The following is a 27611-nucleotide window of genomic DNA, read 5'->3' as shown; positions in this document are numbered from 1 at the left end:
CCTTTCTGCAGTCAGCTCCCTGAGTTTTCTAGGGTGTGGATGGTGTGAGGCTGAGGATGCAGCAGCCCCAGGGCTTGGTGTCCTGGCTCATCAGCTGAGGTGACAGCCACAGGATCCACCACCCTGACCATAAGCAACTGGCAGTGAGGTGTCAGATCAGCACCTGCAGCTCTGCCCACAGCCCCTGCGTTGAACCCAGATGAGATTGCCAGCCTGGCAGGCTTTGGGGATGCTTTTGGGCTGCTCCAGCTCCAGGAAGTTAATCTGAGACATGACCTTTTAATTATGCTCAGAAAGGGAAGGGAAGGGAGGTCATAATAAGAGTGTGTTCAGGTCCAGACAAGAAATGGTGCTGTGGTTCACTTATTCTCTTGATCAGTTGAGATAGCTGAGAGTGGGAAGAGGGGAAATGAGCTGCTCTGGATGGGAAGCACCTGCCCTTCTCCTGGGATGAAGGGAGCATTCTCATCCACCTGGAAACCTGGACCAGCAGCTCCTGAGGATGCTGTGTGGAGCCTGCTTGTGGAGGAGCTGTGGAAGGGTCCCTCCTCCAGTGTGGAAGGTGAAATGACCTTGGGTGTGGGTTGTGGAGCACAAACACACACTTGGGTACTGATTGTCAGCTCCAAGATATGTTCTTGTGGTGTGGTCGTGCCATCGCCTCCTTCCCTGCAGCTTACCTGCTGCCTGGACAGATGCCTGCTGTCTGGAAGTGCTGCTTTAGCAATAACAATCCAAGATACCTTGGAAGGAGATGGTTGGAGATGTGCAGGGAGAGGTCCCTATAGGGCAGGGTTTGTTCATGTGCACAGACAAGTTGGAGAAATGAGTTTTTCCCCAGCCCTGGGTCCAGTGCTGGAGGTTGTGATGAGGAGATAATGTCACTCCTGGCTCCTCTTTGTCAGGACACTGGAGGGACCTGTGAATCCAATTAGTGGTTTTTCTCTTTATTTGCTTCTTTATGGCATTATCTGCTAACAGCAGGAGTCAGGCTTCCCGGGTGCCTGCTGCTAATGGGGCTTGAGTTGGCATCTGATGGGGGAAGACTGATGCTGAAGGGCTGGAAATTAGCAGCCCCCAGCTGTCAGGGGCAGGGCTGGTGGGATGTCACAGCCCAGCTCTGATAGCAGCCCTGCCTCCCTGCCTCTCTGTCCCCACTTCCTTCCTGCAGAGAGATTAGTGTCACTTGTGTTGTGGGAGATGTGTTAAATGAATGCTATTAACAGGGCTTGGCAAGACCCACTGTACTGAAAAGCTTTGCTTTTCCCCCAGTCCTTGCACTGCTAAACCCTTTTTTCTCTCTGCAGTCTGAGCACCAGTTCACTTTTTCATAGTGACTGTCCCTCGGTTCCCAAATACATGCTGCCCATGGACATTTTTCACAGGCAGTGGTTTTCTCAGTTGATCTGAGCTGGCTGGTTCCCTCCCCCCAAGTCCTTTTCCAGGGACACACTAAAAGTCAGAGGCTGGTTAAAGCCTTACATCTATTTCTCTTGCAAAAAGCCACCTCACGTTGGAATCCAATTGCTTCAGCCCACCAGTAGTTGCTGGGAAGCCCTTGGCACCTCTCTGGCACGGAGGTGACGGGGAAGATATGTAGTGCTTAGTGGCAGTGCTGGTGACCAGGGTCACCAGGGGATGGCAGGGTCCTGCCTGTCCCCTTCCCAGCAGAGATCTCAGGGGTGGCACCCTCCTGCCCAGCCCCTGGAGCTCAGCATCCCTGGGGGCTGCTCCCTGCCCACCCGAGCACCCTGTGGCTCAGCCCCTGGGGAAGATGGGGCAGGAGCCCATGTGTGATGGGGCAGGAGAGCTCCTCCTTCTGCCAGCACTGAATTGCAACAAGGGTGTCTTGTCTCATCCTTCCTCCCTTGCCCTTTTCCTCTGTGTGAAAATCCAGTGCTGTTTTTGGATGAGGAGGATCCTGGCAGGCATTGCTTGGCTCCTCGGGCTCAAGGACGGAAAGGCAGATGCCCCACGCAGGGGCAGCGCTGCTCTGGGGTCACGTGGGGTTTTTTCTTCACTGATTTCTGATCAGACCAGCCGAGCATCACCCCAGGAGCTTCTGCTGGTCTCTGTGGACCCCACTTCCTTGGTGGGCTTTCCAGTCACATGGGTTTTCTCAGCCAGATTCCAGCCTCCATGTGTTTCCCAAGACAGCGTCCTCAATTTGTTTGGAGTTGGGCTTCCAAAGAATTTCAGGGCAACACAGCACATCCAAACCAGAGCAAAAGACCTGCTTCTGGGCCCTTCTGCTGTGCAGCCATCCCTGGCTGATGCTGCTGACCCCTTGGGTTCAGGGGCAGAGGTGGGGGTGATGTGAGAAGGTGGTGACACCTCCCCAGAGCATGCACAGCAGCTCGGGGATGTTCAGCTCTGCCAGGAGCCCTCCTGAAGAGGACACCATTAATTGGCAGCAGTTTGACCCCAAGCCAGCCACCTCTCAGCCTCTGTGTCATTTCTGTGAGCAGTGAAGCCTCAGCTCCAGTGCTGTGTGATTGGATGTTCAGGGAAAGGCAGGAGTCCTTTGCTTTTACTATGGAAAAATACTCAACAATGTTGAGTAGGTTCCTCCATGGCTCTCTGACAGCTCCTCTTCCCCTATTCTTTCTTTTTCCCCTTTCTCAGCTGACTCCACGACTTTTTGCACAGTCAGAACTGGTGTTAGACTGGGGTCTGTTCTGCTGAATGCATTGGTTGTGCTGGAAGTTTGCTGGTTGCCAGTGCCACCAGTTCTGGAGCTCTGGTTCTCTCCCAGTGCAGGGTGATGGCTGTGGGTTTGCAGGAAGGGAACTGGGGCTGTGCTGGCCTTGCCCTGGGGCTGCTGGCCTGGGGATTGAGGCTGGCTCCCATGCAGAGCAGGCAGGAATGTCGACTGCTCAGCAGGATGTATCCAGGGCTTGTGGGAAAGGATTGTGGAGGTTCCTTGATTTATTATTTCTTGTTTTAAGGTTTGTTGTTTTCTTTTTCTTTTATAAAACAAGCCCCCGGGATGGGGTTTGAAATATCAGGACATTTGATCCCAAGTGCATTATAAGCCCTAAATGATAGCAATCTGGCCATTATTAAAATACCTTCCTGGGCAGCATCTATCTAAACAAGCGTGTCTAGGAGGTTGTTTTCATTGACTCCATTTCAGCCCTGTTACTCGTAATTACCTGTCCTGTTGCCAAAAAAGCAGAAGAGCTGTAGGGTTTGGGACAAATTGATTTCAGGGAGATGTTGCTCTGCAGAGGAATCCAAGTACATTTCTTTCCCCACTTTGCATGGAAAGCTATTTTTCTTCCTTGCTGCCTCATACTAGCCAAGAAAGAGGCTCCAATGTGAACTTACTTGGCAAGAAAGCAGGATGATTGGTAATTTCGTCTGCTGATCCTTTTTTTTTTTTTTTTTTTTTTAACTGTTTATGGCTGTTCTCGTAGCAGTGATGCATGAGAGTGCATCAGCTCTTTCTGTGGAGGGGGTGATGGCTTTGATTTCAGATGGACAGGAGCATGTTTATCCCTGCACACATCTGTCCATCTGCCACACACCTCTGCCAGCTGTGCTCATGCCAGCTTCACCTCACTGTGGCCAAACCCTGCCCAGAATGGCCCCATTTTTACTTTCTTGCTCCCCTGCCTTCCCCCCCCAAATAATCTGGATGATAATTCCCTGGGTTCCCGTTGAGCCTCTGTCTCTCTCCTCTCACCCAGAAGGAAGCCAAGTGCCCTGTCCCTCCATCAGCCTCTGCTGAATATTTTTGCCTGTGGAATGGCCTCATTAAGGCAGCGTAATTAGCGGTCCCTTGGCTGCCCTCCACGCAGCTGAGATGGAGCTTGGTCTCCCTCTCTGTTCCTCTTCTTCCCACCTCCTGTGCTGCACAGGGATGCTGCAGGAGGCCCATCCTTGGGGAGGGGGCAGATTTGGGACCGGGGAGGCTCAAGCTGTCTGGCAGGAGGGTGCCACAATGCTGTCCCTACCCCAGACAGCTGGAGGCTGGGTCAGCCTGGGGCTGTGTCTGGCACTTGGAGAGGGGCTGGTGGCCCCTTAGGATGCAGCTGTGATGTGGGGCTGGCCTGAAGGATGGGGGGGGGGGGGGGACAGGCATGGACATGGGGGTCTGGCAGCTCCTTGGAGAAGGAAGATGCTCTGTCCCTGGGGATGGCTGGGATGGGGCTTTTCCCCTGCAGCCCCCCCAGCAACCAGGGGTCTGCACAGCCCCGGGGGGGTGGTTTTACCTCCAGGGAAGCGTTGGACTTGTGCGGATGTGGGCGTGCGTGTGCGCAGAGGCCACAAGGATCCTTCCAAATGCCAAGTCAGACGTCCTGGCCGTGGGCCACCAGCTTCCACCCAGCGGTCGCTCCTCTGAGCTAAACAGCTTCACAGAGGGTGTTTTAAATTTATTTATTTTTTAGCCTGGTTTTCTAAGGAAACAAGGCTGACGTGATGGTGGTGGCTGTGTGTGCCGGTGTCTCTCCCGTCCGCGGTCCCCTCCTCCCCATCTCGGAGCTGGCAGCAAGGCTGGAGGTGGCAGCTCCTTGGACAAGGAGGTGACTGTTCCTGGGAGCTGGGGGGACTGTGTGGGACCCTTGAGGGATGCGGGGTGCCTGTCCCTCCCATCGCTGGCGCCCTCCAGAGCTGTAGTTTGTCTTCGTGCCTGTCCTGTTAACATACTTCTAATTAAGGAAAATTGTCCCCAGGAGCAGTGTTTATCCATGGAGTACACTGCCGTTACAGAGACGGTCTTGTTCTCCGGGGGAGAGGATGTCTGTGGGGGGAAGAGACAGAAATTCCTCCAGATTATGGTATTATGTAAATGTATCAAATGGATCATTCCCTATAAAAAGGAAAGTAGGAAACCAATGTATTTGAGAAGCCCTGGGGACTGCATTCCTGACGAGCCTCCGTTCCTCTTCTGGAGGCGTTTTTGAACTGAAACATTCGGCAACTTTTCCAAGCTTTTTTTTTTTTTTTTTTTTTTTCTGCAGGAGCTGCCTCTTGGCTCTCTGGGTGCCCGGTACCGCAGCCGTGCCATGCGCCTTCCCTCCTGGGTGGCTTTGGGACATGGCCCTCCCCTTGCCCCTCAGGGGTTTGGCTTGTCTGGGTTTTGCTGAGAGCAGGAGGATGCTTCCTGGGTGGTTTCTGAGTTTCCAGTGCAGCACAGACAAGCAGCGTGGGGCATTGTCTGCTTGGACCATGGGCTGCAGGGTTATCCCTGTGCGTGTCTGTGGTCACTGCAGCCCAAATGCCAGAGGCACTTCCTTACTGCTGGGGCTCGTGTTTGGTCTGATCCACCATAACTGAACTGAACAGCAGAACTCAGTCCAGCTCTTTCATCTTTCCCATGTGCTGGGGCAAGGTGAGGATGTACCTCAGCAGAGCAGGGGGCAAGGACTTTTGGTGATGGAGCTCTGTGCTGGGTGTTGGGAGTGATGTCTTCACCTCCTTCAAAGGCAGGTCTGGCAGGGAGGGTTCTCAGCAGAGCTGGGATGTCTCCTGACCAATGCCCCTGTCCTGCCTTGCTCCAGACACCCTGTGAGGAAAGCAGTAGGATTTCTTCCAGATGGCTGCAGCACAGAACACTTATTTCCAGGCTCTTTGTACCTTCACCACTCTAGGTGGTTTCTCTTCTTCCGTGCTTAACCGTGCAAGAGTCAGGGTGTGCTGCTGAGCTGCACACATCTTAACTGCAGCTGTTCCAGAACTGTGTCGAAATCCATGTTTTAGTCTGAGAGAAGATTGTGCGTTTCCTTCCTCCTTGTGTCAGGCCACAATTGATGTATTTGCAGAGTGCACAACAACTGATTCATGCAGAGGAAAACTATGTGCTGGGTCAGCAAAGCTCGTTCCCCAAAAAACTAACAGCCTTGTGGTGCTTGACTGGTTGTGGGGTAAATCAGATGCTCTGTGGCTTGGGTGAAGGGAGGGAGAACTTCTGGCAGGAGCTCTGTTGGATAGCCATGGAGTCTGTGACCTACTCGTGTCAAGGAGCTGCTTGAGTGGGACAAGATGCTTCCAGATGCATTGAGCACAAGGATCAAACTGGAATTGGGAAGGGGGAAATTTATTGCTGAGAGTGGCTGGGAAGACTTTTGGGAGTTGATGGGGTCAGGAACACAGTGTGACATGGATGGTTTTGTGACGTGGACCTCAGCAAAAGCTTGGTCAGGATCACTTGGTTTGTGTTGAGCATAAAACCAGGAAACATCTGTGCTGGGTGGGTTTTGGAGTTTGCTGAAGTTGCCAGCCCGCCCTTGTTGAGCAACGTGCCACTTGTGCACTGCTGAACTTCTTGATGCTCTCTCTGCCTTTGTCTGCCCTGTCCTCCCAAGGAAGGCAGCAGCCAAAGCTCACTTCAGTCACTGCTGGTCCTGGGCACTGTGGGCGAGTGGGGCCAGTGGTGTGGACTCTCCATCCTCATGAGCTTGGTTAGCTTCTTCCAGGAAGAGCCTGTAAAGTTGACATTCCCTGTTTTCTGCCCCCACGAGCTCATTTTCAAACACTAGCAAATAAATAAATCTTGGGAAATTAGTTCTGCATGTTGCAATAGCTTACAACGCCCAGCCATGGTTGAGCAAGGAGGAGAGCTTGACTCTGGGATGGGAATTGGTGGGGATGGTGGATTTGCCAGCCAGCACCCCCACCACCACCACTGCTGGGGAGAGAGGTGTTCACTGCCTTTTGGTTTCTTCTTTCTGTGGAAGTTGTTCACAGGATGCTTCCTGTGCTCGGGGACAGGCTGGTCCCTGGTGGTGGCCCTGAGCTGGGTCCTTATGTGGGTCTTGGCCATGGCACATTGTCCCTGGGCACTCACTGGCCTGCAGGGTACAGAGATGGTGCCTTGGTGCGAAGAGGCAACGTTCTCCCTTCTCCCCTCTCCCAAAGCCAAGTGGTGAGTGGGGGGAGAGGTCTCTGTGTGGTAACACAAGGGGTTAAAAATAGACATTTGCTAAATTAGCTTCCACTGAAAGTTTAAGAGGAAATCCAGGTTTAGCTGAGGCTACAAGAAAAAGCTGAAAATAACAATAATAATAATAATAATAATAATAATAATAATAATAATAATAATAATAATAAAAACTTATTTCTGTGAAGGAGCAGGGAGAGAAGGAGCAAGCAGAAAAACAAAAGCTTTTGAGGAGGGTAATGCTTTCCAGCTGCAAAAATACAGCCTGGGAGAAGAGCAAGTGCTTGCGTCACCCCCACATCCCAGCCCAGAGCTGCCCTGCTCGGAGCTGGGGCCTGGCTGGGAGACCCCTGGGGGAACCAGGACCCTCACCTCTGACATGGACAGGGAAGCTGTGGGCTCCAGGAAGTGAGGGCTGGGAATTGTCACTTGTTTTGGCCATTTTCCCTTCTGATTCCTGCTCAGCCATGTTGGGGAATGTCCTCAATGCTGGACGGGCTGGACACGACTCCGTCTCAGTGGGACACAGACACTGAGGTGGTGACAGCCCCGTGACACCGGAGGGTTCAGGGTCGAGTGATGGGACAGGAGGACTGAGGGGTGGGTGGGTGCTGGGGTGGCAATGGCCATCCCCCTCCAGAGGGACCCCATCCCTGCATGGGGGGCCAGGGCCTCCACACCGTCCCGCCGGGTGCTTCCGTCCGCCCCAGCTTGGATCGCTCCCCCAGTCCTGTGACTCTGACTCAGCCGCGCAGGCGCCAGCCAAGACCTGCTTTTTTTGGGGAATTCTTGCACATCCCTTTGCTGCAGCATTCCTTGCCTGCGCCCGGCTCTGCCGCCCCCTCCCCTTGTCAGGGGGGGCTGGGGGGTGGGTGTGAATCAGGGGTGGGGGTGCCAGGGGAAGGAGGGCAGGTGCTGGCCCAGGCAGCATGACTCAGGCAGCTCCATCTCAGAGGCAGAGCATGGCTCTCGCCTGCCCCACGCCACCCCCATGAGCCTTTTTGGGTGGTTTTCACTCAACATGAAAACCTCTATCACCCGCATATCACCAGTTGAGGGGTGTGGGCACCCTGGCTTTACCAGGAGCCCCAACTTTGCCCCATCCCCACTGCCCGTTCTGGCATGGTGGGCAGTGTGGCAGGAGCTCCACGCAGGCCTTTGGTTGGCTCCGTGCATGGCTCAGTTGGTTTGATGCTCATTCCTTGGCTCTTGGCTGTTTCCACATGTTTTTACGAGATGCATCACGCTGGGTGGGGGCTGTGGATGCCACGGCCTCGCCCATCCAGAGAGGAGGGTGGTTGGTCACCAACTGGCTATCAACACCAGCAGGACATCCCTGTCCCCAGGGCCATGGCCTTGGCATGAAATGCTCTGTGGAGGCGAGTGAGCTGGCCTGGATGAGTTGGGGAACTGGGGGTTGGGTTTGTGCTTGTATGGGGCTTGTATGAGCACTGGGTGCTCATCAGTTGGGTCTCATCAAATTCCAGACAGTGCTTCATGGTGCTGCAGCAGGGAAGGGCTTGATATCATTGAGCTGAATCCTGCGAGCAGGGCATTGCAAAATGTCCTGGCTTGATTCATGTTTTCCCTCCCTCTGCACTCCGGGTTTCTGCACTGGTTAATAATTCAGTGGTGTCTGGCCCTGCTCATCCAGGGCTGCCTGGGGCCTGGTGTCCTCGGGGTGGTTGGGCTGTGGAGCTGTTGGTTCTTTGTCCTTGCTCTGCCCATGCTGGCACTGTGGTGTGCTGGTGTGGGGTCTTGGGGGACACTGACTGAGGGGACAGACCTCCAAAGCATTTGGCATCTCTGTCCCAGGGGACAGAGCCCTTGGAAGCTGCAGCCCCTCACCCCGGCCTTTGGCCTGGGCTGGAGCAGGGGCCGAGCAGTGCTGAGCACTGACCTGGTTGCAAGGAAGGAATTTGGGTGCGCTGGCTTTATCCGATTTAACAGCTTTCACTGGTTTAATTAAGTACTTAAAACACTGCATGCCAGATGCTGTCCCTCACCTGCCTCAGGCATCCGGATGGCTCTGGATTAGCTCTGCCCTGGCTGCCTGGCCTGAGCAGGGCTCTGGGCTGGGGGCTGCTGCTGTCCCTCCCTGTGCTGCTGGCAGCGAGGGCTCAGGGAACATTTGCCATCCCAGTGCTGTCATTTGAACCTCTCCCCATCCTGTGCCACTCAGCTCTCTGGGCTTTGCCTCCTCCAGCTCCCACCTTGCAGAGCCTCCCCCTGCTCTAGCTGCTGCTCCCATGGGATGCTGTCCCGGATGGGTGTGATGTCTCCAGCAGTGCTGCTGCTCGCAGCTGGGCTTCCTGAGGGGTGGCAGGTCCTGTCTCCCTCAAGGGGAAGAGGATGGGTGGCTGTGTTGATCCATATGGGGTGACCAGGGCCAGGTTTCTGGGGTTGCAGCAGATCGTGGCTTTGCTCCTCAGCTACATTTGCACTTGAGATGTGATGGGATGTGGCCCGAGACCACGCATGGAGCTCCTGGCCCCTTCTCTCCCTGCTTAACCTCTCCTCACCCTGCTCTCCCACGGCCTAGATGTGGAGCAGATGGCTATCGACTGGCTCACGGGCAACTTCTACTTCGTGGATGACATCGATGACAGGATTTTTGTCTGCAACAAGAACGGAGTCACCTGTGTCACACTGCTGGACCTGGAGCTGTACAACCCCAAGGGGATAGCGCTGGACCCAACTATGGGGTAAGAGTCCTGCTTGGGGCTGGGTGCGTTCAGCATTGCTGCCTGGTGCAGCACCATCAATCTGGGCTGTGGAGCAAGCCAGGGGTGTCCAGTCCAGCAGGGCAGAACTCATGCTGCTGGAGAAATGACTCTGCTGCCTGCAAGGACCCTGTTGGGCTCTAGCAGCAAGTGAATTACAGCATTTTCTCAGCTGAGACTGAGACCACGGGTACCACGGGTGCTGCATTTTGAGCAGCCCACTGGTGCTTCCCAGTTTTGAAGGAGATGAAGGTTTGGTCCTTAGGGGTGGGTCAGAACAGCCCAAGCCTCTGTTCAGCTGACACTGCACCAGGAATGGGCACTGGTATTGGGAGCAGAGTCAAGGTGGTGTGGCACTGGGGGGGGATCAGCATCTGAACTTGGGTCTTCTTGGTGATTGTTGGCAAGCATGAAGCTTGCCAGAAGCTCCTCTAGGCCAGCCCATCTGGGAGCTGCTGTGGTGGACCCCAACCACCCCAAAGTCTGCAGGCATGAGTGTGCACTATGTCTGTGCCCCATGAGATCCAGGCTCTGAGCTCCCCCATTTGCCCTTCTCATGCAGCAAAGTGTTCTTCACCGACTACGGGCAGATCCCCAAGGTGGAACGCTGCGACATGGATGGGCAGAACCGCACCAAGCTGGTGGACAGCAAGATTGTCTTCCCTCATGGCATCACCTTGGACTTGGTGAACCGGCTGGTGTATTGGGCAGACGCCTACCTGGACTACATTGAGGTGGTGGACTATGAAGGCAAGAACAGACACACCATCATTCAGGGCATCCTGGTGAGTAGGGCCAGAAGCAGGTCAGGGTTTGGGGTCCTGATGGCAGAGGGGGCTGGAGGCTTGTCTGAGCTTGGCCAGCTTGGGGGACTCTGGTCCACAGGCTGGGATTTGCTGAGCCAGCAAAGAAAAGATGTGAGTGGCTGAACACCAACCAGTCCTGCAGCATCTGCCTCCCAAGCCCAGTCTTGTGCCCTAAATGAGACGGGAGCAAGAGCCATGGGGAGGAATCAGGGCAGGAATTTGGGGCTTCACACGCATTGGATCTGGGGTTCTTGTGTCTCCTCCTAAATTCCTTGTGGACGCCTGTGTGGTGCCTTCCAGATTGAACACCTCTATGGGCTGACAGTCTTTGAGAACTACCTCTATGCCACCAACTCTGACAATGCCAACGCCCAGCAGAAAACCAGTGTCATCCGTGTCAACCGCTTCAACAGCACCGAGTACCAGGTGGTGACACGGGTGGACAAGGGGGGAGCACTGCACATCTACCACCAACGGCGCCAGCCCACAGGTGGGACCCCAGCCTGAGAAAAGGCTCCTTGGACCCCAAAGAATGGGTGATGGTGGGGACAGGCTGCACTTTCTTGGTTCCCTCTCCTAATGGGGCCAGATACGCAGGATAGGTTGACTTGCCCAGGAGCCTCTGTCAGGAGCATCCTGCAGCCTGATTGCTCCCGGGTCCCCCCCTGTCCCCACTATTGCTCCATCTCCTGTGAGAGACGTGGCAGCTGTCCCCATGGGCCAGGCCGCTGCACTTCATGGTTAATCGATCACGTCTTACTTGGATAGTGCAGGGACACGGGAGCAGATGAGGCATCTTTAAATATTAATGGCTCCCTTTTGTGGTGCTCGTGTGCTCTTGGTCCTCACTGCCAGCGTGCTCACCCTTCAACCAGAATCGTGTGCTCCCGGGATTCCAAGGGAGTTGAAAGGCTTTGGCACTGCAGGTGCCATCCCCACCCCGCATCCGTCCCTGTCTGCCTGCTCCACCCCCACCACCTTCCTGCAGTTAATCAATTTACTCATTTAAAATCCTCTTAGTGCCTCCAGCCTGCTTGGCATTTTCTAGAATATAAAACTAATCAGGAGATTTCCGAGCAGTGAAGGAGTGTGACTAAGGGGGTTCTCTTGGCTGGTGCTGGCTTTCCCTGTGCCAGGGACTCATCCTGCCTGTGCTCTCAGCAGAGGGGCTGGGCAGCCCAGCTTTTGCTGTGGCCCATGAGGGATGGGCTGGAAGGATGGAGGCAGAATGGCCCCAGTGGTTGTCAGGGCCACAATGTGCAGGTTTCTGCTCTGCACTGATCATTCATCTTGGGCAGGACTTTTCCCTGTGTTGTCTGTCCTGTGCAGTGCTCAGCACCTGGCTGGCTAGCTGGGAGCTCTGGGGGGGAAGGTGTAGTGAAATGAGGCAACCAGGTGCCACTAATTGCCAGGTAGTGGGCATGAGCTTGTGTTAAGCCCACCTGTGCCTGATTAGGGCAGGCCCCTACTGCTCATGCAGCACATGAGGTTGCCTCATTTCACTACAGGAAGGGGCTCCCCTAAATGCCTGGAGAGCTGCCTTGAGGCCAGCAGCACCCATAGATCATCTCTGTGGATGTGGACTAGTGCTGCTTTCCTGGCCAGTGTGGACCTGTGGCTTGGCACAACATCTCTGCCCTGGAGGCATCTGGTTGCCTCTGGGTGCTGGAGCCTCTGCTCTATGTTGCAGTGAGGAGCCATGCCTGTGAGCCTGATCAGTTTGGGAAGCCAGGAGGCTGCTCAGATATCTGCCTCCTCGGGAACAGCCACAAGACCCGAACCTGCCGGTGCCGCTCCGGGTTCAGCCTGGGCAGTGATGGGAAATCCTGCAAAAGTGAGTCCTGGCTTTTCCTGGAGAGCTGAGGGTGAGGGGTTCGTGGAGTTTTTCAGTTCCTTCCCTCTCAGGTGCTAACACCCCTTTCTGTCTCAGCCCAAGCTGTGGGCTCTCTGTTGGGTTCCAGGGCAGGTTCCTGCCTCCTTGTGTTGTAGCTGTGACCCTGCTAAAGCCCCATGGCTATGTGCATCGGGCTGCCCGACCCAGCACTGCCCTGTCCAGGCTGGTGACAGTGGCTCTCCCTGTCTCTCTGCAGAGCCTGAGCATGAGCTGTTCCTGGTGTATGGGAAGGGGCGTCCAGGCATCATCCGTGGGATGGACATGGGGGCCAAGGTGCCAGATGAGCACATGATCCCCATCGAGAACCTCATGAACCCCCGGGCACTGGATTTCCACGCTGAGACTGGCTTCATCTACTTTGCTGACACCACCAGCTACCTCATCGGGCGCCAGAAGATTGATGGCACAGAGAGAGAAACCATCCTGAAGGACGGTGGGTGGCTGAGGGTGGCTCTAGTCCAGTCAGATGGGAGGAGGAAGGAGGGGTGGGGGATCTTCAGTCAGGGTTCCTGGGGGCTCAGCACATCTCCATGCTGCCAGACAAGAGTGTTTGTGTTGCCTCAGGGTGAACCAGCCAAGGACGCTTCTGAATTTGCCTTTTTGCCACCCTGGCTCCCTGTGCCTGCGGTACCTGTAGGGAGGAGCTGGGTGCACTGGAGTCGGGGGGCTCCATCATCCCTGTCAGTTTGAGTTGGGGTCAGGTGGTGCTGAATGCTCTGTGGTGAATCCCGTGGGGCTGTCGCTTCCACTTCTCATCTTCCCACTGCCATGCAGCCCTGGTGACGAGCGCCTGTTCCTGCTTTTCCCCAAAGGCATCCACAACGTGGAAGGGATTGCTGTGGACTGGATGGGGAACAATCTGTACTGGACTGATGACGGCCCCAAAAAGACCATCAGCGTGGCTCGGCTGGAGAAGGCTGCCCAGACACGCAAGACGCTGATCGAGGGGAAGATGACCCACCCCCGAGCCATCGTGGTGGACCCCCTGAATGGGTGCGGGTGCCTGGGTGGGCAGGGGGGCACCATCAGAGCTGGTGGTTGGGTCCCCAGCTCCCCACGGCTGTCACTGCAGCTCTGAGCACTTGTGGATGCTCGTGAACTGTGGCAGCAGGGCCAGGCGGCAGCTCCAGTGGTGGCAGCAGGACCTTCCCTCTGCTTTGTGTCACCCACTCTGCCATGGAGTTTACACCTTGTTGGGTGGAGGCAGAGCTGGTTCCTCTTCAGTTTTCTGGTGGGGTGGGCTCTGAGCCCAGCTCGTCTGTGTCTGTAACAACTTTGTGTCTGTGGCAGGTGGATGTACTGGACAGACTGGGAGGAAGATCCCAAGGACAGCAAAAGGGGCAAGATTGAGAGAGCCTGGATGGATGGTTCCAACCGCAACATCTTCATCACCTCCAAGACTGTCCTGTGGCCCAACGGGCTGAGCCTGGACATCCCTGCCAAGATCCTCTACTGGGTGGATGCTTTCTACGACCGCATCGAGATGGTTTATCTGAATGGCACCGAGCGAAAGGCAAGTGGAAGTCCTGTGGACTTTTGGTTGTTGATGGCCTCAGAGTTGGGGCTGTGGGCATCTGATCCATCTTCAGCCCCTCTCACCTGCCACCTGCCCCCTCCTCTCCCCTTCCAACATCCCTTGCCTCGTCCTGCTGCGTGGGGTTTCCCCAGACACGCATCCCAGCTAATGGTGAGCCCTTCCCCCCCTCTGTGACTGCAGATTGTGTACGAGGGACCTGAGCTGAACCATGCCTTTGGGCTGTGCCACTACAGCAGTTTCCTCTTCTGGACCGAGTACCGCAGTGGCAGCATCTACCGTCTGGACCAGGCCTCCAAGGTGGTGAGCCTGCTGCGCAACGAGCGCCCGCCCATCTTCGAGATCCGGATGTATGATGCACAGCAGCAGCAAGGTGCTGGGCCCACCTCCACCTGGCACTGCAGGGACCTGCCAGGCACAGGGAGGGGTGGGGGGGTGTCTGAGGAAGTGCCCTGCCTAAGCAGCCCCACACCTCTTTTTGCTTCCTTTTTGCCACAGCGCTCTGTCCGTCCCAGTGTGCCCTGTCTTTCTGTAAACCCTGCTAGCAATCATCCCTGCCCTGGGTCAGCAGGGTTCTCTGAGTGCTGAAGTCCCCTTCCCCTCACTCCTGCCTTTGCCTCCTCAGTGGGCTCCAACAAATGCCGTGTAAACAATGGTGGATGCAGCAGCTTGTGCCTGGCCACCCCCAGGGGCCGTCAGTGTGCCTGTGCCGAGGATCAGATCCTGGGAGTAGACACTGTCACCTGCAAAGGTGAGCTGGCTCAGGGCCCAGGGGATGTGCACATCATCAGTGACGCCTCAGGTTGGGAGGGGCTGTCTTGGGACCCTGCATGAAAGCTGAGCCAGGGTCTCCCACGTGGTCGTGGGCTTCTTGTTTTGTGCTCAGGGCAGTTGTGTAGACATCCCACCAGTCTGGAGACATGGGATTTGCCTCGCTGCTACCCTTCCACTTGATTAAAATCATTCCCTCCCTGTTTTTTTTCCCTTGCCAGCCAACCCGTCCTACATCCCCCCTCCGCAGTGCCAGCCCGGGGAGTTTGCCTGCAAGAACAACCGCTGCATCCAGGAGCGCTGGAAATGTGATGGGGACAACGACTGCCTGGACAACAGTGATGAAGCCCCTGAGCTGTGCCGTGCGTAGTCACCTCCTGTGTGGTGGGATAGATGTTTGTGTGCTAGCCAGGACCCCCTCATCCCCTCCCCAGCTCTGGGAGGGGAGCAAGATCCATGCAGTTGACGGGGAAAACAGTGATGAGGATCCTGGGTCCCCAGTTTTCCTGAGGCTCCCTGCCCTTTTCTGTCTCAGTTTTTCTCTCCACTGGAAATGAAGCAGGAGTGGGGCTGGGATGGAGAAGGGCAGGTCCTTAGCATGTGTCTTCCCTGCAGACCAGCACACCTGCCCCTCAGACCGTTTCAAGTGTAAGAACAACCGCTGCATCCCCAACCGCTGGCTCTGTGATGGGGACAACGACTGCGGGAACAATGAGGATGAGTCCAACTCCACCTGCTCAGGTTAGGAGCCTGCCTCATCCTCGGGGTAGAGGAGGGGAACTCGCACAGCTGTGCTGAGCTGCAGCCTTCACTGTTCCCTGCAGGCTGCAGGGTTGAGGTCAAGGTTTTGGGCCTCGTGTGTCCTGGCTGCCCACCTTGCAGCCAGTTTGGCTTCTGCATCTGTGCCTCGCAGGAGCCCCGGGGCTTTTCTTCCCCACCTTTCCTCAAGCAGAGTGAGGCACCAGCAGCTACTAAAGCTCTGTCTGTCTCTTCTTGGGCCAGCACGGACCTGCTCCCCCAACCAGTTCTCCTGTGCCAGTGGCCGCTGCATCCCTATCTCCTGGACCTGTGACTTGGATGATGACTGCGGGGACCGCTCTGACGAGTCTGCCTCCTGCGGTGAGCTGGGGAGCACAGGGCCCTTTGGGGACTGGGGCATAGGATGCCTGCACCATGCTGATTGTATTTCTGCCTCCCCTGCAGCCTACCCGACCTGCTTCCCCTTGACACAGTTCACCTGCAACAACGGGCGCTGCATAAACATCAACTGGCGTTGTGACAACGGTAAGGACCACGGCCCCACAGTGGCAAACAGGGTGCTGCTGGGGATGCTAAGATCTGACTCAGGGGTGCCAGCCTGCTGTGGAGCCACTTCTCAGCCTGGGGCTGAAGAGCAGAGCCCAGGCCCTGGAGAGGAGGAGGCATTAGCTGAAGCTGTAAGCGCATCCGACAACACCGAGACCCACATTTTCCTTGGCTGCCCTTGGGGAAGTGTGTGTTGCAGGAACAGCCTGGCAGGGATCATTTCAGCAGACCTTGGCGTTATTTGCAAGGTGGCCAAAATTATGCCTCAGTGCTTGATGAGTGGTCTGTGCTGCTGACAGTGATGAGCCAGGTCCTATAGCCCCAAGGAAGGCAGGGAAGGTCTCCTGCTGAGCTCACATCTGGCCTTGAACCTGTTTCCAGGGCCAGGCCTGGGTGAGAGGGTTGGCCCCAAGGCTGCTTTCCTTCCCCACAGGTTTATTACATTCTTCCTAGCAGGTCTGCATCATTAGGTTTAATTAGTGGCTTCAGAGCAGACAAGACACATTTCAGAGCTGCGAGGTGCATGTTCTGGTGCAGGGGTTAGTGGGAGCTGTGGAAGCAGGTCTTTCCGTGGACTCTTCCTGAGCAAATGGCCACCTTCTGGCAGCCCCACCTCTGAGTCATCCTTGTCAAGGGACAGTCTCCTTTCCTGGGGACCCACCAGTGCTGGCAGCTCACAACAGTGATGGCCTTGGCGAGGAGCACCTCCGTGCAGCCGAAGAGCCTCACCAGGAGCTGCAGCAATGAGGGTCTCACAGCATGGCTGTCCCAGCCCCCCAGCACCCTCCACTGCTTCTGGTCTTGCCTCCTAGGCTGCTTGGTTGCCTGTGCAGCCTCTGTGTGTCCCTCTCCATGTCACCGTTCACGTCCCAGCGTCAGCGTGTTTTTGTGCTGCTCTCTGTGCTTGTGCCATGTTGTGTTGTTTTGTCATTGTGCCCACTCTCCTGTCTGGTTGGTTCTGTGTTTCAGAAAAAGATTGTGGGGATGGCTCTGACGAAAAGAACTGTCCAAAGCCTACCGGTTAGTGCATAGATCAACATGCACCAGACCCCCAACCTGGCCCCAGGCAACCCCTAAATCTGCCCCCTCCAGAGTGCTACGAGCCTCATGAGCTACTTCTTCAGACACTGGCAATGCTCCCCACACTCTGGCAGTGCCCCCTGTGCTCCAGCATCAGGAGGGATGTGCTGGGTGGTGGGGAGTGAAGCAGCTGTCCCTCCCTCCCTCCCTCCCAGCTCTTCAGGTGGAATTGCTTGGGAACGAGAGGTTGGGATCTGCAACTGCAGGAGCTGGTGAAGCTACACAGCAGCCATCAGTGCTGTCATTTGTCCCTGTGCCCATTGTGAGCTGCCCTGTGCAAGGGCAGACAGAGGCCCTTCCCTAAGCTCAGAGGGGGTGTGTGCAGTGAAGTGGAGCCCTGAGGTGGTTCCAGCAAAACAGGACAGGCAGAGGGGCTGCATTGCCAGTGTCCCAGTACCATCAGACTACAGCTCCCCTTGCCCATCAGTGGGTGATGGCCTTTCCTCCAGGCAAGATGAGGCCCTCCAATTGGCCATGCCAGCTCCCCTCCCCATGGATCACATCCCCAACATCCCCAGCTCCGCTCCCCCTGTGGAGTGGAGCAAGCCCCTGGTGCTGGGCACCCTCCCAGCCTCCCCAGGTACATGGCTGATCTATGCAGTTTCTGTGTTTCATTTTCTTTGTGTGCTGCTGGTGCTGCCTGGGAGTCTGTTGGGGGCGGGAGGGCTGGGGGCTCTCGTTCAGCTCAGCCTCTCTGGTGGGGGTCCAGCTGCAGTGCTGCCCCTTGCCCCACGTCCTGTTTGCTGGTGTGATCTGTCTGATCCCAGTTGTTCCCCGCTCCCTTTGGCCGCCTCCTCTGGCAGGGGGGTCTCTGCCTTCCTTCCTCCTGCTGTGCCTCCGCCAGCCCTCAACCCCTCCTCGGACTCTCTCTGAGCCTCTTTCCCTGCTCCCCTTCCCTCTGCAGACAATGACTGTGGGGACAACAGTGACGAGGCAGGCTGCAGCCACTCCTGCTCCAGCAACCAGTTCAAGTGCAACAGCGGGCGCTGCATCCCCGTGCACTGGACCTGCGATGGGGACAACGACTGCGGGGACTACAGTGACGAGACTCACGCCAACTGCACCAACCAGGGTGAGCCCCAGGCTGCAGCTGCTCCCTGTGTCCTGCCATGGGGACACTCAGGTCCTGCCCTTGGGGGAGGAGGGAGTGGCAGATGGACCCTCTTGGATGTCAGCTCCGCTGCTGTCCTGGCCTGAAGAAGTGAACCCCCTTCCCAGAGCAGAGCTTCCCCTTCCAGGCAGGGAATTCTGCAGCTTCCTCTGCCCACCCCGCATGCCAGATACCCACTGCTGCACCTCTGGGTGCCCTTGGCCCTTTCCTTTCATCTGGGCGCCCATTCCCATCCCCTGAGCCCACCCAGTTCCCAGCTCCTTGGTCAGAAGCAGTGAGTGGGTGCCCATTCCCTGTCCCCAGCCACCCGCCCGCCCGGGGGTTGCCACACTGACGAGTTCCAGTGTCGTCTGGACGGGCTCTGCATCCCCATGCGCTGGCGCTGTGACGGTGACACGGACTGCATGGACTCCAGTGACGAGAAGAACTGTGAGGGGGTCACCCATGTCTGTGACCCCAATGTCAAGTTTGGCTGCAAGGACTCAGGTGAGAGCCAGGGAGGGGAGAATGAAGGGGCTGGGACCCGCCTCGGTTTGTTGGGAAGGGGACAGCAAGGGAGGGACACCAGCTCTGGGGCAGCCAGGACCCTGAGTACCTGAAATGATGTCTCCTCTGTATCCACAGCCCGCTGCATCAGCAAGGCCTGGGTTTGTGATGGGGACAGTGACTGTGAAGACAACTCGGATGAAGAAAACTGCGAGTCGCTGGTGTGCAAACCCCCCTCCCACACCTGCGCCAACAACACCTCCATCTGTCTCCCCCCTGAGAAGCTCTGTGATGGCTCTGATGACTGTGGGGATGGCTCGGATGAGGGCGAGCTCTGTGGTGAGTGTGGATCTGTGTGCTGCACGCCAGTTCCACGGGCCTGAGGTGGGAAGAGGACCTGACAAGTGTGTTCTCTCTCTGCAGACCAGTGCTCGCTGAACAATGGTGGCTGCAGCCACAACTGCACTGTGGCCCCTGGAGAGGGCATCATCTGCTCCTGTCCCCTGGGGATGGAGCTGGGTTCGGACAACAAGACCTGCCAGATCCAGAGCTACTGTGCCAAGCACCTCAAGTGCAGCCAAAAGTGCGAGCAGGACAAGTACAACGTCAAGTGCTCCTGCTACGAGGGCTGGATGCTGGAGCCTGATGGCGAGAGCTGCCGCAGCCTGGGTGTGTGTGTGGGGGAGCTGTGGAATCAGGTCTTTCCCTGGACTCTTCCTGAGCAAGTGGCCATGCAGGGGCTGGATGGCCACGTCCTGGGAGGGTCTGTCTGCTGAGAGCAGACCTCCCTGCTGTCCCCAGGCAGATCCCTCCTGCTATCCCCAAGCAGCCCTTTATGGTGCAGGGGTGTGGGTGGTTCTGTAGCTGAGACTGGGGCCAGGAGCCAGAAACATCTTCCTCCTGCCTTGCCTGGGCCCCTGTTCTGACTCTGCCCTACTTCCCCCAGACCCCTTCAAGCCTTTCATTATCTTCTCCAACCGCCACGAGATTCGCCGCATCGACCTGCACCGGGGTGACTACAGCGTGCTGGTCCCCGGGCTGCGCAACACCATCGCCTTGGACTTCCACCTCAACCAGAGCTCACTGTACTGGACTGACGTGGTGGAGGACAAAATCTACAGGGGAAAACTGCTGGAGAATGGGGGTGCGTAGCCCTAGGGTCGTGGAGCAATCTGGTGGGGGCCAGGCAGCTGGGAGAGCCGGGGTGCCCACAATGGCTCCTTGGCACCCTGCAGTGGTGCAGCCGCTGGAGCCCGCAGGCCCTCTAGTGATCTTGTTCTGTTCTCCAACGTTGCTCATTATGTAGGAGCTAATTAGCATTTGTAGCACCTCCCTAGTGGTAATTGCAGCCCAGCAGCTGGGAGCACAAAGCTGGGCCCCCTCTACAGCAGTGCTGCAGTGAGACCCCAGTGATATGGAGGCCAGAGATATGGGGCTGAGCCCTTTGGGTGCAGTGGTCTTGGGTGGGCCAGGGAAGAGGCGTCTGCTGAACCCTCCTGGTGCTGTGCTCCACAGCTCTGACCAGCTTCGAGGTGGTGATACAGTATGGCCTGGCCACCCCTGAGGGGCTGGCCGTGGACTGGATTGCTGGCAACATCTACTGGGTGGAGAGCAACTTGGACCAGATTGAGGTGGCCAAGCTGGATGGCACCATGAGAACCACGCTGCTGGCTGGGGACATCGAGCATCCCCGCGCCATTGCCCTGGACCCCCGCTATGGGTGAGGCAGGAGGGGACATCAGTCACCAGGACGTGGTGGCACCCTTGGGGTCTCATGTCTGAGGACACAGCCCACTGCCAATTTGGGAGGCAAAGCTTAGTGTCCCTGTGCTGACTGTTCCCACTTGCTGTCCCTCCAGGATCCTCTTCTGGACAGACTGGGATGCCAGCCTGCCCCGCATCGAGGCCGCCTCCATGAGTGGCGCGGGCCGGCGCACCATCCACAAGGAGACAGGCTCAGGGGGCTGGCCCAATGGGCTCACTGTTGACTACCTGGAGAAACGCATCCTCTGGATAGATGCCAGGTAGGACCAGGACATCCGTTTCCACCCCACTGCCTCCTCCTTCCCTTCCCTGCTGGACCCCTGCCCTCCCATCCCTCCCAGCTCTGGCATCTTGTCCTCTTGCTCCTGGATTGTTCTGCTGGTTGACTGCTGGGCTGGGAGTGAGACCCTCTGCTTCATGGAGTCTGTTTGTGTCTGCAACACCCTTTGCTCTGGGTTTTCTCTTTGGGGGCTCTGATCCCTGGTGTAAATCAGCAGCTGTCCCCCTCTGCAGCATTAAGCAGAGTAGAGGAGGTGGCTGCTTTAGACCCTGTGGGTTGCTGTTGGGTTAAAGTTGGGTGCCCCTTGCTCCACCACCTGCCTGCTCTCATCCCTTGTCTCTGCTGGGCCCAGGTCAGATGCCATCTACTCAGCCCTGTATGATGGGACGGGGCACATCGAGGTGCTGCGGGGACACGAGTACCTGTCCCATCCCTTTGCTGTCACCCTCTATGGGGGTGAGGTCTACTGGACCGACTGGCGCACCAACACACTGGCCAAGGCCAACAAGTGGACAGGGCACAACGTGACAGTGGTGCAGAGGACCAACACGCAGCCATTTGACCTGCAAGTGTATCACCCCTCCCGACAGCCCCTGGGTGAGGCCCGGGGAAGTGGGGAGGAGACAGAGTGGGGGGAGTGTGGTGGGCACTCAGTGCATGCCTGCACCTACTCAGAGCATCATGTGGGGGCTGCTCCCACCCGTGGCTGCTCCTTCTCACCCTCTGCTGAGCCAGGGGCCTCTGCTATGGCCATGGCCAACCAGCAGAAAAGTGTCCTGGGCGATGAGGCTGATGGGTCAGAGCTCCTCTGTGAAGCAGGCAGGGTCTGGGAAGTTTGCAGCTCTCCTGGATAGGTGCCCCCTGGAACAGGGATGTCACTGAGTGTTATACCCTTTGCAGCTCCTAATCCCTGTGAAGCCAACGGGGGCAAAGGGCCATGTTCCCACCTCTGCCTTATCAACTACAACCGCACGTTGTCCTGTGCCTGCCCCCACCTCATGAAGCTGGACAAAGACAAAACAACCTGCTATGGTAGGGGTCTGCCCAGACTGCCCTGGGCCAAGTGCTTCAGGACCTTCTCTGCAGACCACGCTGAGGTCCCATGACTGCCCCTCTCATCCTTCTCCCTAGAGTTTAAGAAGTTCCTGCTGTACGCGCGGCAGATGGAGATCCGGGGCGTAGACATTGACAACCCCTACTACAACTACATCATCTCCTTCACGGTGCCTGACATTGACAATGTCACAGTTGTGGACTACGATGCCCTGGAGCAGCGCATTTACTGGTCTGATGTCCGCACCCAAACCATCAAGAGGGCCTTCATCAATGGCACTGGGGTGGAGACTGTTGTCTCTGCAGGTGGGTCTGGAGGGACAGTGCCCTGCATGGCTTTTCCCATCAAAGGTCCCTGAGCCAGGCAGAGCCACCAGCCCTCCAGAGGCTTTGGCTCCACGTGATCAGCCCTTACTTTTCATTTGAGCATCATTCCAGTCCCTTTCTCACAAGTAATGAGTCTCTCTTCTCGTTCCCTTTCAGACCTGCCCAATGCTCACGGCCTCTCTGTGGATTGGGTTTCCAGAAACCTCTTCTGGACCAGCTATGATGCCAACAAGAAGCAGATCAACGTGGCTCGGCTGGATGGATCCTTCAAGAACGCCGTGATCCAGGGGCTGGACAAACCTCACTGCCTGGTGGTTCACCCCCTCCAGGGGTGAGTGTTTGGTGGGCTGGGTGGGGGTCAGGCCAGGAGCATTGGAGGAGGAGAAGGTGCATGTGAACGAGCACGTGTGTGACAGCACATGTGAGGTGGGGTGACAGCAAGTTGCTCTCCCTGTGTGTCAGCACGTGTGGGAAGTGTGAGAGGAGCCAGGGCAGCAGCTCGGGGGGGTGTGTGTCTGCCAGCACGTGCCAAGGCACGGGCTGCCTCGTGTGCACACGCGTGTGCACGTGAAGGAGGACAGGCTGTGGATGAGTGTGCAGCCACAAGGGTCTGCCAGTCTGGGGGGTGCTATGTGAGTACTCGCAAGCACCAAATCCCTCCTGGGTCCCAGCACTGGAGCTGAGGGGGTCATCGGGCTGCCCTGGTTGTGCTGTAAGAGGGGAGAAGGGTGAGAGGAGCCTGGGGAGCAGGCTGGGGAGGTAGAGGCTGGTGGAGTCTGGGTGGGCTGGGAGAGCTGTGTGTGTGGGTATCCCCATGGGGCTCTGCCGTGCTCAGTACCCCCTCACTGGTGCAGGAAGCTCTACTGGACAGATGGGGACAACATCAGCGTGGCCAACATGGATGGCAGCAATCGCACACTCCTCTTCACCAACCAGAAAGGGCCTGTTGGTATGGACCCCCTGTTCCCCTCAGTACCACCCTGACCTGCAATGCCCTTGTTGGCCCTAAAAGCCTCAAGGCCCCACCCTGGCTCCCTGGAGTACTGGAAGCCACTTTTTGCTGGGTCACCCTGACCTTGTGTGCTCATTCTCTCTGTCACTGCATCTGCTCTGCTGATCCCATCCCACCTCCCAGATGGTGACTGTGTGCCACCTGGACACTGATGATCCTCTGCTTTCCAGGCCTGGCCATTGACTACCCGGAGAGCAAGCTGTACTGGATCAGCTCTGGCAACGGCACCATCAACAGATGCAACCTGGATGGCAGCAACCTGGAGGTGATTGAGTCCCTGAAGAGTCAGCTGAGCAAGGCGACTGCCCTGGCCATCATGGGTGAGAGCCAGCGGGGTGATGGGGGTGGTTCATGGAGCCCTTTCCTGTTCTCTGGGTCCTGTCCAAACACAGACTGCTCATTGCCACCTCTAGCAGCTGTGGAGGGGGTGCTTCCACACCAAAGGCTGAGCTCTGACCACCTCTTTTTCCAGGCCATTGGTTGTAAATCTGTGTGGAGCCACCACTCTTTGCTGCTGGGGTGGGAGGGGATGGGGAAAGCTGCTACATGTCCCTGCCTTCTCCTCCAGGCAACAAGCTGTGGTGGGCTGACCAAGCCTCAGAGAGGATGGGCACATGCAACAAGAAGGATGGGACAGAGGTGACGGTGCTGCGCAACAGCACCACGCTGGTGATGCACATGAAGGTGTATGACGAGAGCATCCAGCAAGGTGAGGGCAGGGCTGGCTCTGTCCCTTCCTGCTGGCCCTCACGCAGCCTCGGGGGCTGTGCCCTGTCCCCCACTGTCCCTCACCCCCCTCTCTCCGTGGCAGCTGGAACCAACCCCTGCAGTCTGAACAATGGTGACTGCTCACAGCTCTGCCTCCCCACCTCCGAGACCTCCCGGTCCTGCATGTGCACCGCGGGCTATAGCCTGAAGAGTGGGCAGCAGTCCTGTGAAGGTGAGCATTCCTGTCCCCATCCCACACCCCAACTACCTGCTGGGAGCAGAGGGACCCACAGCCTCCCCTGGCTGTGAGCTGCCCCACACCTCCCTGCATCCGGCAGCATTGTGGAGGGATGCTGGGGAGCTGAGGGGGCTTGGGATGCAGAGATACCCTCATGTGGGGTTCCTGTGAGGGCTGGCAGTGATGAACATGAGGGCACTGCCCTGACACCAAGGGCTCTGTGTTTACTGGGAGGAGAAGAGCAGGACAGCACAGTGGGAGCCCTCAAAGGAGAGGTGGAACCCTCACTGCCTGCAGCGGGCTTGGGTCACTGACTCGCTGCAGTCACCAGGAATGGGGTGGGCAGCTGGCTCAGCATTTGCTCCACAGGTCCCCAGTCCCCACACCTTTTGCTACCGTCTCCCTTGGGAGGGGAGAACCCCTCCAACTTCCCAGTCACTGCCAGGGCCTCTCAAAGGCTGTTTGTGTGCAAAATGTTCTTGGTGTTTTTGGAGGGGGCTGGCAGAGCTGCTGCACCATCTGGGTCAGGGCAGGGACTGAATAACAAGCGCTGCCCTGACCCAGATGCAGCTCAGAGCCTTTGCCAGCTCTGGAAAAGGGGGTGTGGAAAGCTCTGGTCTGGGGGGGGGGGGGGTGCTCCAGGCAGCCCCACAGCCTGCTGGGTGGTCCAGCCAGTGTGGTTCAGCCCTTCCCTGCCTGTCCCTCTGCTGTCCTGGGCCATGTGCCTGGGCCAAGGACTCATGGCTCTGTTGTCACAGCAGGGTCCTCCCGCCAGCTCTGCCAGTCTTGTGCTTCTCCATGGAGCTGCTGTCATAGTTCCCGTCAGCCGTGGCTGTCGTTGAAGGGGAAGTGTGTAGTTTGTGGGATGTGTCTGATTGTCCTCATATCTGTCACAGGTGTTGGCTCCTTCCTCCTGTATTCAGTCCATGAGGGGATCCGTGGCATTCCCCTGGACCCCAACGACAAGTCGGATGCTCTTGTGCCTGTGTCAGGGACCTCTCTGGCTGTGGGGATTGACTTCCATGCAGGTGACACAGGGGCTGGGAGAACAACAGGGCTGGGAAGGTTGGGGTGACCTAGAGGTGGTCACTGACATCCACTCTCCTTCCCTGACCCCCCTCAGAGAATGACACCATTTACTGGGTGGACATGGGGCTGAGCACCATTAGCCGGGCCAAGCGGGACCAGACATGGCGGGAGGACGTGGTGACCAACGGCATTGGCCGTGTGGAGGGCATTGCCGTGGACTGGATTGCTGGTGAGACAGGGATCTGGAGCAGGGAGGAGTGTGTGGGCTGTTGGGGAGGGGGCTCATGCAAGTGCTCACCATCCTCTCTCTGCAGGAAACATCTACTGGACAGATCAGGGCTTTGATGTCATTGAGGTGGCCAGGCTGAACGGGTCCTTCCGCTACGTGGTCATCTCTCAAGGGCTGGACAAGCCACGGGCCATCACAGTCCATCCAGAGAAGGGGTGAGACACTGCATAAAGCCATGCAGAGAGAGCCATCATCTGGGGATAGGCACATACCTGAGAAGCCCAGCAGAGTCACACTGTTTGCACACAGAGGAGAAGGACTCTTAGGTCTCCTCCACACTAAGGGACAGGTCCTTGTCCAAACCAGTGGGGTTTAACTATCCTTTCACTGATGGGCTGAGCTTCCTGGGTGTTTCCCCTGACTTGGTGGGTACCAGCACCTCAGAGAATCTAAGTGGAGCCTCCCCAGACTGGCTTCAGCTCTGGACAGAGTCAGAGGGGGGAGAGGAGAGGTGTTTGGGTCCAGAGAAGGATGGAGACCAGCACCTACCTGCCCATCACAGGGACCACTTTCTGGGTTTCTGGGCTGATCCAGCTTCAGTGCAGTGCTCCCCAGCTGTGGCTGCAAGCATGCAGTGTCCAGGAGGTTGGCAGATCACTGAGCCACCCCAGTGGCCAAGAGGCTTAAGGATGCTACTTCTGGCCAGCCCCGTGGTCACATCCCTGCTGTCCTCTGCAGGTACCTGTTCTGGACAGAGTGGGGACTGTACCCCCGCATCGAACGCTCACGTCTGGATGGGACTGAGCGCATGGTGCTGGTGAACATCAGCATCAGTTGGCCCAACGGGATATCTGTGGACTATGAGGTACGGCCACCAACTGAAAGGACATTGTCACCCTGGGTTCTGGCAGGGAGCATGCCTGGCAGGGGTGCTGCAGGGACCCCTGGGGATGTGACTGCCTTCCCTGCAGTCTCCTCTCCTGGTTGCCCAGGGTGGTTTTCTTCTGAACCCTGGGACTTTCTGCCAGACATGGTTGGAGGTGCACAGGATGCCTTAGTGCCGGTCAAGTGTGCTGCTTCATGGCTGACTGGGGTGTTTTTTCACCACCTCAGGATGGGAAACTTTATTGGTGTGATGCCCGGACAGACAAGATTGAACGCATTGACCTGGAGACAGGAGAAAACCGAGAGGTTGTCCTGTCCAGCAACAACATGGACATGTTCTCAGTGTCAGTCTTTGAGGAGTACATTTACTGGAGTGATAGGTACTATGCCTGGGGGGTCTGAGGCTGGGGGGAGCTGGTGGATGCTGTGGGAAAGGTGGTGTAGCTGGGCCTCACCACAGGGTGCTGCTGGGATGCGTCCCATGTCAGGTGCTCAGTGATTCTGTCCTTTCTTAGGACTCATGCAAATGGCTCTATCAAAAGAGGCAACAAGGACAATGCCACAGAGTCAGTGTCCCTGCGGACAGGGATCGGTGTGCAGCTCAAGGACATCAAAGTCTTCAACCGGGCCCGGCAGAAGGGTATGTCCAGGAGTGGGGTGTCAGCCCCTCAAGCAGCACTGCTGAGTGCTGGTGGCTGCCCGGGCTGGGATCCCACAGCAGCAGATGCAGGGAGGAGGAAGGAAACAAACAGGGCCACTGTGTCCTTTGCCAAAGAGCTGCCTCGTGCCATGGGCTGAGCCCATTTCTTCACCTGCTTCCTGTGGGAGCGGGGAGAGGTGACAAGTGGCTGAGTGGGAGCATCCTCTTACACAGAGCCTGCCCAGTCCCTCGAACAATCTCCCCTTTCCTCCCCAGGCACCAACATCTGTGCCCAGAACAACGGGGACTGCCAGCAGCTCTGCCTGTTCCGGGGCAACGGGCAGAGGACGTGTGCCTGTGCCCACGGCATGCTGTCCGAGGACGGGGTGAGCTGCCGTGACTACGATGGCTACCTGCTGTATTCAGAACGCACCATCCTCAAGAGCATCCACCTCTCGGATGAGAACAACCTCAATGCCCCCATCAAGCCCTTCGAGGATGCAGAGCACATGAAGAATGTCATCGCCCTGGCCTTCGACTACCGCTACGGCTCCAAGGGCAGCAACCGGATATTCTACAGCGACATCCACTTCGGCAACATCCAGCAGATCAATGATGATGGCACGGGGCGCAAGACCATCGTGGAGAGTGAGTGTCACGGGGCTTCCTCCTGTCCTCAGACTGCTCCTTTCTGTTCTCCCCCGCCGCCTCTTCCTGAACGTCCTCCTCCCTTGCCCAAAGGGCTTTTTTTCCTTTTCTTGGTTTGCGTTTCCGGGTGTTTTTGAGAGGTGTTTGGAGTGGCAGCTGTTAAGGGTTCAGCTCTGAGCTTTCTGCTGGAACCTCTGGAAGA

General features: G+C 57.1%; 1 protein-coding gene across 3 annotated transcripts in view; it reads left to right on the top strand.

The window, feature by feature from the left end:
- LRP1 (LDL receptor related protein 1) overlaps positions 1–27611 on the top strand; it is a 75348-nt gene that overhangs the window by 24799 nt on the left and 22938 nt on the right. Inside the window, exons 7-41 of one of the 3 annotated variants that reach the window (XM_071729469.1) lie at positions 9429–9591; positions 10172–10394; positions 10716–10905; positions 12106–12249; positions 12506–12742; positions 13122–13302; positions 13600–13822; positions 14027–14216; positions 14469–14594; positions 14836–14976; positions 15230–15355; positions 15617–15733; positions 15818–15898; positions 17904–18071; positions 18414–18596; positions 18735–18935; positions 19020–19265; positions 19543–19740; positions 20112–20316; positions 20456–20620; positions 20993–21237; positions 21541–21672; positions 21772–21999; positions 22177–22351; positions 22875–22969; positions 23203–23352; positions 23601–23741; positions 23844–23972; positions 24875–25006; positions 25102–25236; positions 25322–25451; positions 25975–26101; positions 26350–26501; positions 26637–26761; positions 27038–27409. In XM_071729469.1, the coding sequence (XP_071585570.1) occupies positions 9429–9591; positions 10172–10394; positions 10716–10905; positions 12106–12249; positions 12506–12742; positions 13122–13302; positions 13600–13822; positions 14027–14216; positions 14469–14594; positions 14836–14976; positions 15230–15355; positions 15617–15733; positions 15818–15898; positions 17904–18071; positions 18414–18596; positions 18735–18935; positions 19020–19265; positions 19543–19740; positions 20112–20316; positions 20456–20620; positions 20993–21237; positions 21541–21672; positions 21772–21999; positions 22177–22351; positions 22875–22969; positions 23203–23352; positions 23601–23741; positions 23844–23972; positions 24875–25006; positions 25102–25236; positions 25322–25451; positions 25975–26101; positions 26350–26501; positions 26637–26761; positions 27038–27409 (5976 nt within the window). Of the gene's footprint in view, positions 1–9428; positions 9592–10171; positions 10395–10715; positions 10906–12105; positions 12250–12505; positions 12743–13121; positions 13303–13599; positions 13823–14026; positions 14217–14468; positions 14595–14835; positions 14977–15229; positions 15356–15616; positions 15734–15817; positions 15899–16888; positions 16940–17903; positions 18072–18413; positions 18597–18734; positions 18936–19019; positions 19266–19542; positions 19741–20111; positions 20317–20455; positions 20621–20992; positions 21238–21540; positions 21673–21771; positions 22000–22176; positions 22352–22874; positions 22970–23202; positions 23353–23600; positions 23742–23843; positions 23973–24874; positions 25007–25101; positions 25237–25321; positions 25452–25974; positions 26102–26349; positions 26502–26636; positions 26762–27037; positions 27410–27611 lie in introns of those variants that run through there. The other 2 variants (XM_071729468.1, XM_071729467.1) reach the window with 2 other exon arrangements.

This window comes from Heliangelus exortis, chromosome 31 (assembly GCF_036169615.1).
Source record: "Heliangelus exortis chromosome 31, bHelExo1.hap1, whole genome shotgun sequence".
In the NCBI taxonomy this organism is placed as follows: Eukaryota; Metazoa; Chordata; class Aves; order Apodiformes; family Trochilidae; genus Heliangelus; species Heliangelus exortis.
This window is presented reverse-complemented; position numbering and strand designations above follow the sequence as displayed.